The sequence below is a fragment of the Podarcis gaigeae genome (genome assembly GCF_964106915.1).
Source record: "Podarcis gaigeae genome assembly, chromosome: 10".
NCBI lineage: Eukaryota > Metazoa > Chordata > Lepidosauria > Squamata > Lacertidae > Podarcis > Podarcis gaigeae.
Window position 1 is genome coordinate 17,360,597 of NC_139686.1, and position 16,368 is coordinate 17,376,964.

Here is a 16,368-nt window from a genome sequence, read left to right on the forward strand (position 1 = left end):
CCCCAAATTTTAGACAGAAGGATGTTAGTTACCCTTTTTTCAGTGGTGAGAAAAGTCTGTTCTACTCATTTTCAACGGCTTTTATATATCCATTGCATACTTTTAGTATGCCGTATGCTTACTGATTCGTACATTAAATGACATTATTGACCTCAGCCATGCCTATTTTTTATTGAAAAACCCATTTTGCTTTCTCTTACCCCTGCAAACTAGAATTAATCTAAAAACCTAAAAGCTGTCATTATTTATTTCATGGTGGAGGGGGGAGGTGAGACTAGTGACATGTCTGCATTGCATCACAGCTGAAATGTGAGATCCTATGTGCTGAAGCATAGATCTTGATGCAGCACTTGCTTGAAGGACACCAAATCTGACAAAAGAACATATACACAGTCATCCTAGATTTTATTGTTCTGAATTCCCCCGTGTGGCTCAGTTGGCTCAGTTGCTTGGCCCAGTTGCTTTAGTCACCTGGAGCTATGTTTTGCACATTCCTTGTTCATAGTTCCTTTCTGGTTGTGGCAAACTATGATACAGATTATGTGGATCCATCTGCAACATGACTGATAAGTGGCAACTAATGGAGTTGGCATTTTGGTCTCTTCTAGCTTAATTACTCATCAGTCTTTTTCAAAAGCATTTGTACAGGAAATTTGCTTCAGGTGGCAATATAGTGATTTTTTTTTACCCAATGCAGAGAACAATCGTAGTTGCTAACTTATATTCTTGTGTTGAATTAAGGATCCTACACAGGAGACCAGAAGTGTAGTTCTACTCCACTCCATAATTATTATCACTAGACCTTCTAAATATCACAGAACAGAGAGTGGTAATCTATCTATGAGTGTTTCAACAGGACTTTATCACTCAACTATCACCACTGATCAAATATGAATCCTTCAGGATGAAAGACCTATAGCTCAGTGGTAGAGATTACAGCTTTGTATGTAAAAGAATATTAGGGAGCAGGTGAAGTAAAAATCCCTGTCTGAGACCTTGGACAGCTGTTGCCAGTCATATCAGCAGCATTGGGATATGTGGATGAATGGTCTAACTCAGTATGACGCAGCTTCCATGAGCAATTTGAGGTGAAGAAATACACACAGACCAAGACCAGCTACTATTTTAAGAACATACTTTATACAAAATAACAAATTCTTATGGAAATAAAATCTACAGATCTCCAAGGATCAAGCTTATTTTTTTAAAAAAGGATCCTTAAAAAAATTACCCAAACACAGAAAATTAAACTAACTATTGAGGTAACTGTCGCTCTCAGGAAATCAGTAGACCAAGACGAAATATACACAATATAAAAATAAATAGCATTCCCCTTTCCAGTATTGACCAGGAGAGTTCAAACCCAGCTCTTTGCAGCAGCAAAAGAGTAGAGGAAAAGATCCCTGATGCTGTGCTCCATGGGCAAGGAAAGTGATCAGGGTTTTTTCAGGAGCAGTGGAAAAGGCAGCCAAGTGAGGTACCTGAGTCCCAGTTGGGGAAAATAGAAGAGCACACGGGGAGGAATTCACAGTCAGTCAGTCAGTCTTATATCAGGTGTTACCTCTCCAATTAACGGGCCCTCTTGACAGTAGCTTCCTGCCACACTAACAAGTTCAGTCTGCTATGTCGTGGAAGACTCATGCCGGCTCCCTTTCAAAACTAGTTGAGAAATTCATTTATCCAGGCAGACACTGCCATGTGCAGTCCAAACCATGTCAGATTCCTCCCAGAGTTTGTCAATAATATATTTTCACAGCTTGATGGTGAGAGGACACTTGCAGCCACAGCTAATAGTCCTGTTGACCAGAAGATATTTCAGCTGTTTGACAGAGACCAGGATCCAGCTTGCAAGTCAAACATCAGACTTCATCCAGAGGAACGTTCTCTCTTCTCCTTTTGCCCCCAAATAGGCAAATTACATTCTTTACAATCTTAATTACAATAATACAGTCCCTCCCATCCCACCCACCAAATGACCCAGAAAACATTTCAGGAATGATGGAGATTGGCAAAAAATTGTCAAAGCTCAACCACTTCAAATTAAAAACCAAAAGTATTGTTAGAAATTCTCAGATCACTAAGAAATATATTCTCTAGCAACCAAGCCTGTTATTTTTGTGTCTCTAGTTAGAAAACTTCTTTCTTGCTGTTCTTCCTAATCATGGGAGAAATATCTCATTCTACTTAGACAAAATGCAGTAGTGCAGGAAAAAGCTGAGCAGTAGAAAAAGTACTCAAACATTGAGCAAGATACGATTTTTGTATGTGTAAAATCAGGAGCCAGACTAAAAAACTAACTTCCTAACCTCAACAGTAATTCAAGTTCCAGTCACTAGTCCCAATTTTTAGGCACCAGTGATCTCTGGATTTTTTTACTTCCCTGCAGTGGACTCCTATGATATACTTAACTTTTGTAACGGAGGAACCTGGAGAAAGCACAATAACTGCTCTGCTTTTATTGCTAAATAGTCACGCTGTAGTGTGCACTGAACTATTATGGAAGAACAAAGCATTAGGGTGCCAGGGTGCATAAAATATGAACTATAACTTGCATTTATATCCAAAGGAGAATTCAGCACCATGACACTTGGAAGCCCCTGTTCAATGTCAGTGAAGTCAGTTACAGAGGGAATTAAATTCATTGTATAACAGTGACACCTTGTGGTCAGTAGAGAATGTGGCTAAACCCAAAGAATCACTGACATTAGTGATAGCACTGATCACCTAGAGCTAAGAGGAATTCCCCACCAGGATTCATTGGATCCTTCAATGCTCTGACTACAGAAAGTATGCAGGAATTTGGCAGCTGTTAATATTGCAATAAGCACCTGGTATACTGCCAATGCTAAACAAGTACTTAGTAGAAATAGTTACAGTTTGAAAAATTTCACAGAAATCCTGTAGATTCTTGCCAGAAGACATAGGAATTAAAAAGAGTAGGGTCTGCCAACTACATTTAGCTCCCCATCGATAGCAGTCAATATTCCTACTGTGTTGTTGCTCATCAGTACCTGAAACTTATCAAAGAAACATTCACGTTATAGTAAAGCAAATTTCTGATACGTGCTAATCAGCAAGAACCTCTTTTGTTACTCTGTTGTCAGCCAAGTTATATTTTTGATTCCTCCAACCCAAACATTCATCAACAGCATCCAAAATTTTGTCTGGTCTTTGTAGTTAGTCAAATTCTGTAGCTGTCTGCCACTCACTCTGACTCTCCAATCTGGAGAGCGGCAAGATCATATTTCAGATGTGCCATGTTGTGGCGGTATTCTAACTTTGTGAAAAATCTTGCCACTTCAGAGTGCCTCTGAAACTCACATGGCTGCAAAGGTAACCCCTAGAGAAAATGGAAGGACTTGTGGTTAGATTTCTGAAGTCTCCAGCCCCCAAAACTGAGTAGGAATGCAAGGGCAAGCCTCTCCACTCTCCTCCCATTTTGCACTCAGCAACTTAAAAATATGCTCCCCACTGGTAAGTGCATTTTGGAGCCCTGTTCACCACCATCTCCCACAATCAACCTTTGGAGTCTCTTTCAAAATCTCATCTGTTTCATTTCCACATTCATAACAGGATTAATTTAAGTCTGCTGCTCTCTGCTTCTATGTATCTATTCCTACTTGTTTTCAGAACACTTGACTATTTCAACATTATGAAATCTCACATCTGGCACTCCTCACTGTAAACATAGGCACAAGTATTGGAAAAAGTATGCCAGAATCAGTCCTTATTTTCTTAGGTATGTTTCCCTAACATATAGCAGTGAAGAAAAACATGTTCTTTAAAAAATATTTCATTCAGTGGTAAATGTGGGTACTAAAGGAGATCCTCCACACAATGCTTGAATTACTGGGGTGTGGGGGAGGAGAGGGGACCTTCTTATAGTTTATTATAGAATAGATTAGGAAATATTGCTTCAGGATAGCATGTGTCTGGCTGCTGGGAGGGAATGGAAGAGCAGCTGCATCTCACACAAAAGTGGAATCTATTCTCATGGAGAAAATGCCTTTATAATCAGAGGCATCTTTGTTTTTCAGTCAACATACATATAGGATAATGTTACACTTAAATATATGGGAAATAAACACTTCCTTTCACTGAGAAAAAACCAGCATTGTTGAAAGAAAACTTCAAATCTTGCATATTCTCCTCATACAAAGATACAAACTATATTTTCTGGTTTCTAGGCCCTGTACGTTATTTCCTGCTTCTAGTTGGGACATATGATGACACAACGGAATGGCCAGAAAACTCTGTGATCAAATAGTGCTAACTTATTGATAAAGGCTATATTGGAATGCTACCAAATGAAGAAAGCACTGTGCACCGCCAGGGAGCCTACTGAACTGTCATGTCTGTCAGATCCTTATTTTCAGTTCCACCAACATATTGTCTCCACTCTCCAAACACAGGAAAATGCAAACTAACTTCAGATCTAGAACTGAGACATCAACTGAAATACACAACTACTTTTTACAATAGGCACACTATTGATGTACTGCTATTTGATGTTTTGTTTGAATTAGAAGTATTTCATATATCCAAGCACCGTAGCATTCGCCAGTATCAGTATTACCTCTGTTTGACGATCATAGACCATTATTGATAACGAGACACTATAAGGAGTAAAACAATTCATCCAACTAGGAGGATTTAATTACCAAAATTGGCAATTAATACCAGTCAACAGTGGTTTTTTAATGCCTAGGTAATTATTTCAATGAGGGAAACTCACCCTCCCAAAAAAACTCATATAGATATTGTTAACATGATTAACATTTACCATTAACACTTTCTCTTTATTTTTAGTGTGTCTGCTTTAGGAAAGGATTTATTCTTCCCTTCCTGCTTCAAAGAAAAGTATGCAGGGGTCATTATGTGCCTCTTAAAAAAAGGTTTCTTCCACATGGAAGGCAGAGGTCCTGCAGGGCCAGAATGTGTGGCACCCCATTTGTATCTTAAACAGATACAGATGGGTAGAAGTGGGGAGGTTATTGCTTGAAATAGTTCTTTCATTACAAGAAGCACAAGCTTTGAAGCTCATTATCAGTCCATCTGCAGCTGTGCCACTCATCTATCTTAGCCATCCAAAAGGCTCACACACTTATTATTCAACCACTCATGCCAAAATTACAACAGAACAGGAACTGGGAAACAGCAAAAGCTTCCCATCAACTTTTAAAAGAAATAACACCACTATCCTATTACAATGCCTTCCTAGGAGCCACTAACATCCATATGTTTACAGATACTGAGTAACAATTTGTAGGGCTCTGCTACTCTTCTAGCTTCCCAGCAGCAGAGCCAATCTGCTGCTCCTGCCACCATAAATCACACTAAGTTCCCACACCTCACACCTCCCCTCTCAGCAAGTGCCAGAGACCTACTCTGTTGGGAAACCAGGATAACAACAGAGTCCTACCCTCACCAGACACTACTGTAGATACTAGAAGCTATCTCATAACTCCAATGTGCTAATAAGCTCATGTAGATTATTTAAGCCCAACCTAACAAGCTCATTGCACACACAAGCTTTCACATGCAATAACCTGCTTCACAGTTCTAATGAAAGTGGGCTAATTGCTCTCTAAAGTATATCTCACAACAAACCAGTGAATCTATAAGGTGCCACAACATTATTCTTTTGTTTGTTTGTTTCACAGACTAAAATGACTACAGATTTGGAATGTATTCCTGATTTTTTTTGGGGGGGGGGAGGGAATACTATGCTAACTTGTGGCCCACCAGATGTTGTTGGGACTACAGCTTCCACCATCTTTGAATGTTGGCCATGTTGACTGGGACTGATGGGAGGTAGTGGAACAACTTCTGCAGAACCAGTAGCCAGCCACATCTGCTATACAAGGAACATAAATTTTTCTTCTCTAGTTTATGAAGTTATCAGGCAACAGAGTAGAAGAGATTAAAGGGAAGAGGCAGAAACTCAAGTGATATTTAGTGATAGACATAGGCAGAGCCCCTTTCAAGCTTGCACCGTATCGTAACTGCCTGCAATGAGGCTATGACTCTGGGCTAGAGTTCTATTTAAAAAAACCACAACTAATATAAATATTCATTCATGGGAGGGGGAAAATCAGTAGGGGAAATGTTGTTTGAAACAAAAAACTTAAGTTTAAAAAATTATTTCAGGGCCTAGGTGCCAGCGCCTGTTTCTTTCCTTTGAAAATGACTGTCCATGAGCTGTGTACTCTAATTGTAATAGGTTAGATGGAACTGCCACTGGAGATGTGGCCGTGGTCCTTTTTTACTTGCTACTTGTACTAGACATGAGACTGAGAATAGATTTCTGGCTCACATGCTCCTTTCTCTGCTTTCCATGGGCACAGAGGAGCTCAAATAAACATGGAATATTTCCTGTTCAGTCACTAACTTCTACACACAGTGAGACGAGGGAGTGAGCACTTAGGATATACATTGAAGCTCACTCCAGGCACAATCCAAGTAAACAAATGAGCAGACCTATGGCATCCATCAACAGAATATAGTAGTGCCTAGTGAAAATGTTCACACTCTGACTGAATGTGTGTCCAGGCCTGGCGAGAGCCACATACTTAAGACAAATCAGAGCGCCATATTACTGTATTCTAGGTGAACGCATCACAGATGCTGCATAAGAAACCCTTGCGTAATATTATCACAGGCCTTTGTCTCCGGTTCTAGCATCTTTAAAGAGATCTTTGAAAACATTGGCATTACATGTAACAACATTCTCTTTTCTTATCCCCATAATCTCAGCTTGGGTGTATGCCAGGGTAACTATTATTCCCAGTCAGAAATGTTTGCGAAAAGGCTGCTACAATTCTAAACAAGATTTCCAAATTTCTGGAAATTCCAGTTTGCTGGTTTCCTAGTTCCAATAGTGGCAGGAACTAGCAGTGCATACAATTCAAGGGCAAGATTGGGGAACACTGATTTCTCCTGAGCAACACCTGTGGCCAGTTGCCAGGCAATGCCTTAGCCCCAGGTAACCAATAGGTGGTGTTGATTTAAAAAAATCAGAAAAAAGCAATTATTTCCTGCATCTACCCACTCCTGAAGGATTTCAGTGTGACATGATTGTAAACATATTATGATCATCCCAGTGCTATGCCCACAACATTTGAGGCCTACCACTCCCACCCTAATAATGTACAATACATTCACCAACAGAAATATTTTTCTTTTAAAAGGCAACAGGTTAAAAAAAATCTGTAAACTGGATTCCATTCCAAACACACATATTAATACAAGTACTTTCCATAGCCTCCTGTCTTTCACCCTGAAAAATATACCTGAGTTTTAGCAGTTCATGAAAGTTTCAAGCTTCTCATAGAGCCCCTTTAAACTCTTAATGAAACCTAAGTCTCTGGTGAGAAATATGTCATTAGATCAAGTTGCTCCCTCTGTGTCATTGTGACAGTCCTATGAGGTGCTCTATTCCACCAGACCTTGGAAAGAGATGCTTCTGGGAAAGAAGATGAGTGTAGAAAGTATATTTCCCTTTGCCCTCATCCACTCATATGTGGCTCTCGTCTCCATCAAATCCTTCCAGCCTTGGACTAACTCTGAAAAGGGACAAACAAAAAAGTGATGATTATTTGTTTCAGAAGTAGTTTTCTAAATAAATAATAAAGATCAGGCTTTGAATAAGAGCTTCAATACTATATTAAACGTGTAAAAACCACAATTTTGGTTTTAAATAGTAGCTGCAAAGGGAGGGGAAAAATCGGGATAGCAACAAACAACTTTACTTCTTGGAGGAGGGACAGCAGATTTTCTTGGGGGGTGAGGGGGATGATCTTCTCCAGGACTGTGCAGTTTATTATTTTAAAATTTTAGATCATGCTTTTCACCATCTAGGTCTCAAATAGGTATATAACAATAAAAAATGCAAAATTTAAAATTTAAAACATAAACATCACAAAATTGAAACCTCAGAAATTTAAAATACCAATTTTTTAAACAAGAACATGAGAAAAAAATTTAAATACCAGAGAATCATTCATGAGGCAAAGTCCTCCTGAAGTAAGATGGTTTTAACAACACCTGAAACTCAGCAGGGAGGTGCCTGTCAGGCTTCTAAATGGGAAAGAGTTCCATAGAGTTTGGCCAACAATATCGAAGGTGCAACTTCTTGGTGTGAGTCATGCTTCTGGTCCATAGGGGACCACTAGTGATTGGGATGTACAGAGAAAGGTGTTTCTTAAGGTATCTTAGACCAAAAACATTCATGTTTTGTGCACTAATACAAGAACCTTTACCTTGGCCTGGTAGCAGATGAGAATCCAGTACAAGTCTTTCAACAATGGTATCAAGTGTAGGTGATCCATTCAAGGTAGGCAACATTGGGAAGGGGGAGGACAGGCAGATGGTGTGTTGGAAGAGTGGTTTAACCCTCCCTGCCCCTTCACTCACTCAATCCCAATCCTGCCAAATACCATCCCCCACTAAAAGCTGCTTTTCCTCCAAAGGGGAACTGTGACTGCTACTCTGACCATCTCCTCCTCCACACAGCTATTTTTAAAAACAAACACACATGCACATGTAATGTATCATTATTCTGGCCACCAGATGGCACAATATCAGAGCAGCCTAACAAGAAACTGATTTTACACCCTTTGAAAGCAAAGACTGAGAAATACACCGCAGTTATTCCATCAACCTAGGACAGAAATCATTTTTCATTTTTAGAAGGACTTAATAAACAGCCATGTCTAATGAATTAAGAGCAATAACTTGGTGTATTGGCCCAAAAGGAGTGCTGAAAATCCCCAGTTCAAATTTTGCTGCAGTCATGAACTTACTACATAGACGGCCTTAGGAAGGATATGCTCTCCCAGTTGCAGTTTTCTACCAACTACAATAAGAAGATTGTAATGCATGCTTGGCATAATAATGTTGTTGTATGTATCACTGAGAAGGGCTTTGGTCCAATCCAAAATGCAAATGAATGCAGCATTGTTTGTTTTTGGTTGTTGTTTGTTGTTGTTGTTGCTAGCAGTTGGCGTAATGTGATTTCTTGCTTACCATCAAAAAAGTCTAAGCCTAAGCAAAAGCGTGCACAATATTAAAGCAATCCCAAGAATAAATATCACTCACCAAATTATAATAAAAAGTATGGCCTACAATTGGTTCTCCTTTCTCCCTTCCCACAAAAGCTACTAATACTCACATATTTCATGCATCATGGTGCAACACAAACATCATTCCCTATAATCTGTCCTTTATTTGTACTTACTTGATCCAGAGGCAATGCTGGTGTTTTATGTGCTGGAGGGTCTTCCCGAGCTGGTGTTGTGGTAGGCACCTTTAAGAACGGGGATTGTGGCTGGTGCATGTGCATTCTGGAATCATACACAATGGAAATGGTAACCTTAGCAATGGCATAAACACACAGTTTATGCAAAGACGTATGTTCCTACAATGGGAAATTCATTTGGTGGAGATTCACCATGGGGAGGCAAACTAAGGCCCGGGAGCCGGATCCGGCCCAATCGCCTTCTAAATCCGGCCCACGGACAGTCCGGGAATCAGCGTGTTTTAACATGAGTAGAATGTGTGCTTTTATTTAAAATGCATCTCTGGGTTATTTGTGGGGCATAGGAATTCATTCATTTCCCCCCAAAATTAAAGTCCGGCCCCCCACAAGGTCTGAGGGGCAGTAGACTGGCCCCTGCTGAAAAAGTTTGCTGACCCCTGTGACATACACGGTTAGATCTACATCATATCCCAAGTTCTCTGTATCTGATTTTATCTGGTTGCTGAACATAAATTAGATGTACATCCCTTAACTCTCCTTCACTATAAAAAAGAGAGAACAATGAATTAATCTAAATTTTCCCGCACAAAATCTATGGAGAATAAGATTGGATAGTCTACAAAAAGAAGTGATGTTAGTATTGTAAGCAACCTTCAGCCTTTACTAACTAAATTGTTATCTCAATCAATATGAAGTATATGAATAGCTTTCTCCCTAAAAAAATACTGATAACTTCAACAAATGAAAATAAATTCATGGTTTAGTAGTATAATTCAGGAAAAACACTGCCCTAGGATCCACTGAGATGAAGGGTCAGCTATTCAATCAATCAATCAATCAATCAATCAATCAATCAGAAAGTCAGTTCTCCCCTCTTCTACCCATGTTGTGTATGCACTGCCAGCTCCTGTTAACAAGTGAACAAAAATATAAGGAACTAGAATTTCCATAAGACAGGAAATTCTGTGTGAGATTGCAGCAGTCACTTCTAAATAATTTCAGGTTGTCAGTAAGAGTAAAAACTTAAAATATGAGCCAAGATTGTGGGTACAAGAACTGTAAATGTTGCTCCATGTAATGTTAATGTGCTGGAAGATCTATATAAGGATACCAAAACCAAGGATAAGGGCCTGTCAGGGCATTACAGGTATGAACAGAATCAAAACTATCAGATCAATCCCTTCTCTCATTGCAAGGTTACTTCTGAAGCTCTATCACACATGGTAGTGATGTCTACTGTTCATTGCTGCTCTTTAGAATCTCACCTTTATGACAGCAACTATCATTCAGCACTCTTCCCCACCCCCTGGCATTCTTCCCCCACCTCATTGTCCCATGGAGAACAGTCTTACCCTGCTGTTCTATACATATCTGGAGACAGTCCCCCCATGCCACCTCCACGTCCTGTCTGTTCCATCATTAAGGCCTGAAAGTGCCCCACATTCTCTTCCTGGCAGCGGTACAGAGGTCCCTCATGAGCAAAACCATTGGCTTGATTGGTGGCTGGAAGATGTGCCAAGTGAGCATTCACAGGTGACCCATAAGCTCTGGACTGGAAGTGACCGGTGGGATGTCGTGGTGCATAAGGTGACCCTGTCTGCAGCATGACACTGTGCGGTGGGAAAGCAGAGGGACCAAACCCAAGCCCAGAAGAACTCATGGGTGGTGGTGGTGAACTATACAGGTATTCTCCTGCTGCAACTGATCTCTGTCTCTTGGTGGCTGCATTGTGGTTGTCCAAATCAAGAAACTCTTTGGGACTTTCAGGCCTCTCTTGGGATTCATCCGTTTTCTCAGCCTCAGGTGGCAGCTCTTGCCCACTGCTGGGAACCTCTTTGGTGCTTGCCATGTCCATTCGGTTTGGGGAAGCCAAAGAAGTGGTAAGCACTTCACAGCCCTGCATGCCACTGCCCATGGTCGCTCTGTCTGAGAAAGGAGGCCTGGCCAGAGGTGATGGACCAGGTGGATGACCCGTGGGACTGGACTGGGGAGGGAAAGGCCTCTGCCAGTCTGAATAGCCCTGTGGACAAGGATAGTAAGGAGGCTGCTGGTAGTGGTGATAGGAAGGAGGAGGTTGAGGCTGGTAAGGGTATGGCATGCCCTGGTGGGAACGGTAACGAGGGAAAACCCCATGGGGACTGTTACTAGGCTGAAAGCCTCGGGCAGCAAAATGTTGAGAATGGGCTACTGGGTGGGGTTTCCCTCCCATCATAGGATTAAATCCCTGCAGTCCTGGATTGATGTGATAGCGTGCTGCTGAATTTGGATACTCCAAATTGGGCATGTAGAGAGGGGCAAACTGGCCAGAGGTGCCTCCTGCCGGACTGCTATCCATGGCAGCAGGAGTATTGGTGCTCTGTCCCACGCAAGGCACAGTTGCTTCTAACACGTTTTTCCCCCCAGTGCAACGCGACTTCTCCATTATATTAGCAGCCACTGTTTTCCCTTCAGTGCCAGTGGATGGTCCATCACCTATAGCACCATTTTCAGGCACAGGCCCTCTTTCTGTCGCTGTTACACTGTCCTGCGCACATCCTTGGGCTGCTGAACTTGTATAGTTACTCTCCGCTGGCCATGTGCTTTTGCTCTGTGTTGCTTTTGGATCATTTTTAGTTCCAGAATCAACACCCTCCCCTTCCTGGGTCTGCCTGGAGCAATCCATTTGCAAGGGAAGCTTGGAATGAGGTAGCAGCTTGGGGTATGTCCCCTCTGGAAGGCCAATACACTGGGCTTTCTCTTCCACTCCTGGTGGAGGGTTCACTGTGCAAAATGAAGCAAAGAGAAGTTAAATCTTTTTCATCACATGAACTGACAACATCCAGAAAAGTTACAGTGAACTCCAAGGTCCTGTATAGACATAATATTAACTTGGTTTTTACGAAATGGGAGTTTAGAGCACCCCTATAGTTATTTTTATCAGGCTTAGCAACAATAACATGCAATGCTGAGCCATGTTAAAGGGGAGTGGAACAATTTAGTGTGATTGAGCATGTGTGTCAGAAGGGAGTGTGTGATACTGCAGCCTGCTCCCAATCTCTGAACCCAGTTAACATCACATTTACACAAGGCCTGAGTGAAACTCCACCATCTATTAACTTCACAATTTTAAGTAGAGCAAGAACAGTGAAGAAATGTAAATGAAGTCCCCCCCTAGATTTGCTTCACAATTAAAATGGTGCTAGAAGAAGACTGTTATGTGGAGACATGCTAACCATGATGCAGGTATGCAGCTCCTGTTAATTTCAAAGGGTTTGAATGGGAAAAACTTACAGTATACTTGTATCAAAACAAATTCTTACTCTGCTGCTCCTCATGGTGTCCAATAAAATCTACTAGTCACCTTACTTTCTCCCATGGCCACCTATGTGTGGACATGCCATAGTAAAGCATCAAACAGACAGCCCCCCCCAACCCGATTCACCAATGACAACAGCAGTCCCTAACTCTTTACAGATGCTTGGGGCAAATGGACATAAATCAGTTGCTCAACTGATGAAGCCACCATATTTTGCCTTAGCAGATCAAGAACATGCAATTACCTTGGTTATTCTCTGAATCAACTGTCTGGCTGGTGTCCTGAGAGTTCCCATTCCCTAAAACTGTTTTTGGAGGTTGAATGTTCATAGATGCTACATGGGCCAGTTGGGGAAATGGTCCAGGCAAGTGGGGGGGAGGAGGCTGACGGGGATGGTAAGGCACACCAGGTGGGCATACCCGGGAGGACAGCTGTTGCATGGCAATCATCTCTGGACTGTCCATCATGGAATCCCCACCTTGGGTTCCTCTTGGCATTTGTGTGGGAGGCCCAAATAATGAGGCTGGTAGCTGCTGTTGCATTCTCTGACCAGGGCCTTTTCCTGGTTGTCGGATATATCCTGAGGGTGGAGCTCCATGAGGTAGGAAATTGGATTGCTCAGTCCACTGATTAGGTGGCAAAGGTGGTCTCAGTACCTGAGGGTCCATCATGTGGCTCAACGCACGAGGCGGACCCATTGAGGGTCGCTTGTCTACTCCCAAGGTCATCTGGTTTACTGTATCATGGCTTCCATTCCACACAGCAGGATGTGCACGGTTTAGGTATTTATAGGGCCTGTAAACATGTCCAGGGGGAACCTCTGAGGTCTCTGTTTGTCTTGTAGGGGGTCCATTGTGCCTTGGAGAAGGGAATCCTTGCTGAAATTGTGCAGGGGAATACATACTGGCATCTGAGGGAGGACCTGTCATCCGACCAAGTTGAAGGGATCCAGGCTGTGGTCCTATTGTGGAGACGTGCATTGGTCCTGCACATACCTGCTTCTCTGGAGCAGGAAGCCGATGTCCTCTGGGATCATTCAATCCAACTGTAGGCTGCGGAAGGATACATAGGGAAATGAGGCAGGTTCAATGTGGACATAGGTAAATCAAAGTCATTAGTAACGGATATATAACAGCAAGAATCGAGACTACACTTCAACATAAAAATACAAGATTAAAAAAAATACATAATAAAAACAAGAACACCCTCCCCCCCTCCCACAACACATTTAAAAAGGTATCAGATTGTGGATCCAAACTACAAGAAAGAAGATTCCACCTAAACATTAGGAAGAACTTCCTGACAGTAAGAGCTGTTCGACAGTGGAATTTGCTGCCAAGGAGTGTGGTGTAGTCTCCTTCTTTGGGGGTCTTTAAGCAGAGGCTTGACAACCATATGTCAGGAGTGCTCTGATGGTGTTTCCTGCTTGGCAGGGGGTTGGACTCGATGGCCCTTGTGGTCTATTCCAACTCTATGATTCTATGATTCTAAGATTAATTATGTTCTCCTGGCACCTAAAGGTGTATAATGAAGCTGCAAGCTGAGCCTTCCTGGGGAGAGAATTTCACAAATGGGGAGCCTCCACAGATAAGTCTGTTTTCATGTTACCACCCTCTGAACATCTCACAGAGGAGGCACAGGAAGAAGAGCCTCCGATGATTATCATAGGATCTGGGTATGTTCATCTGGAGAGAGGCAATCCTTGAGGTATTGCAGTCCTGAGCCATTTAAGGCATTATAGGTCAAAACCAACACTTTGAATTGGGCCCAGAAACTAATTGACAGCCAGCACAGTTGGACCAGGATTGGCGCTATATGCTTAAACCATGTTGCCCCATTGAGCAGCCTGGCTACTGAATTCTGCACCAGTCAAAGTTTCTGATATACATAGGGAGGCAGCCCTATGTATAGCACATTGCAGTTATCTAACCTAGAGGTTACCAGAGCATAGAAACAATAGATGTTAGGTTATCCCTGCACATATATGGGCACAGATAGACCACCAGCTGAAGCTGATGGAAGGTACTCTGCATCACTGAGGCCACCTGAGGCTCAAGTGACAGCAAAAGATCCAGGAGTACCCCCAACCTGCCCCAATAGCAATAGTAATAAGACCATGAATAAGTAATTGTTTTTAATTTGTAAGACAGAATCAAGGTTTCCTTACTGCAGACTTGCATGCAGTTCTTAAATATGCAGGTAGCAGCTCCTTTCAGATTATGTTTCCTACCTGCATGACAAAGTGCTGATGCTGCTGACCTGGCTCACCAGGGTGTGGTTCTGGTACTCGTGGTGACCCATATGGTTTTGCTGGATCAGACCCATGCAAAGAGCCAAATGGTCCTGGCACTGCTGGTCTCTGTACAGGAAAACAAAAGTCACCTATGCAACTTAGTAGGAGATGGAATTTCTACAGTCACCAACTTCAGTCATTTCAGATTGAGGAGCCACCTTTCACTTTAAACTGCAAGATGGGACCAGGGACACCCAGATTCATTACCTCACTCAGCTATGATGTTTTTGAAGTGACACTGAACCAATCACCCATTCTTAGCCAACAGATGCAGTGGTGAGATTTTTCAGAGAGAAAATTAAGAATGCTGCCCTTGAGGGAGGGAGGGGATGGATGAGTAATGAAATAAATACTACATTTTTAACAAAGCTAGTGTCATTGTTTCACAACAGCTTTCTTATCGGTTTTTCATAATTGGTATAAGTACCAATCTGTTTATTATTATCTTCTTTGTTGTTACCATAACATTAAAAATACCCTAAAAAGATTTTGCAAATTATTTAACCACTCCATTAATCAAATCTTCTTCTTCTTCTTCTTCTTTTACTAGTAAAATGCTCATTCTTAGTCAAGACCCATCCACTGAATATCAATGCACTAGTGAAGCTGATAAATTCACAAGTTAGGAGAACCAAATATGCCTGTGAGAGGAAGAGCATCCGTTTCTACTTCCTGCCTAGCCTCTTGTTTGTTCTCCTGGGAGGTAAATCTGATAGATAAATCATGTCACTGCCTCTGATTCTCCACAGATGCATCACAGCAGAAGCACACAGGCTGCACACAGCACTCCAACAATCAAATTCACAAATGCTGGCAATTCTAATAAGAACAGTATTTTCACCACTTCCTACCCCTTTCCCTCCCACGATTTTAAATGGCAATAACCCAGCTTCCCCCTACTAAGCATGTACAGCAGATGCGGTCTGCAGCAGTTTTGCTGCAAACCTGGGAAGTCAAATGCAAATGTGAAATTTAACTAGCACAGCTATAAAACTATGGAATTGTCTCTCTGGAGCAGTTTTGAAAGGAACAAATCCTACTGTGGTTGAGTCAGGGCCAAGCAATTTTATGAATCCAACCTTAAGGTTATTTATTCCTGGGAACACTTGGTCGCTTTTGCTGATGGTGTGATTGATGGCCACATTTGAGGTTGGGTAGGAAATTCCTCCCCCATCATATTAACCATTGACCCAGGAAAATCATCAGGGAAAGGCTGGGAAATGTGCACTCTCCCTTGTTTGCGGAACCATCCGGAGCAAAATGCTCCATTGCCAAACTTTTGAATATTCCACCTCTCTGATAGTGAGCATAATAAGGCCTGTAAAGTGAGACTAAGAGGGAAGATGGCTGCACTAGATTTTTTCTGTCTTTTTCAAATTCTGATTCTATTAGTAGAAATTCAGACTGTATTTCTTTGCAGCTAATTTTTTTAAAAAGTGGTTACATGGAAAACAATCGTTCCAAATCTTTTATCTTCCAGACAAGATCTAGTGCACATACCCCCCCCCCCCAATCTGGGTT

General features: G+C 41.8%; 2 protein-coding genes across 4 annotated transcripts in view; both read right to left on the minus strand.

Moving 5' to 3' along the window:
* Positions 1–16,368, minus strand: part of LOC310826186 (tigger transposable element-derived protein 1-like) — a 1,677,490-nt gene that overhangs the window by 893,085 nt on the left and 768,037 nt on the right. The window lies entirely within an intron of this gene.
* Positions 1,121–16,368, minus strand: part of CECR2 (CECR2 histone acetyl-lysine reader) — a 117,418-nt gene continuing 102,170 nt past the window's right edge. Inside the window, exons 15-20 of one of the 3 annotated variants that reach the window (XR_014555557.1) lie at positions 14,785–14,913; positions 12,799–13,606; positions 10,612–12,019; positions 9,239–9,344; positions 7,449–7,565; positions 1,121–1,893 (exon numbers count right to left, since the gene is read on the minus strand). Coding sequence is in view for 1 of the 3 variants with exons in the window: in XM_083699849.1 (XP_083555975.1) it covers positions 7,560–7,565; positions 9,239–9,344; positions 10,612–12,019; positions 12,799–13,606; positions 14,785–14,913 (2,457 nt within the window). In the remaining 2 variants the exon portion in view is untranslated. Of the gene's footprint in view, positions 7,566–9,238; positions 9,345–10,611; positions 12,020–12,798; positions 13,607–14,784; positions 14,914–16,368 lie in introns of all 3 variants that reach the window. The other 2 variants (XR_014555558.1, XM_083699849.1) reach the window with 2 other exon arrangements.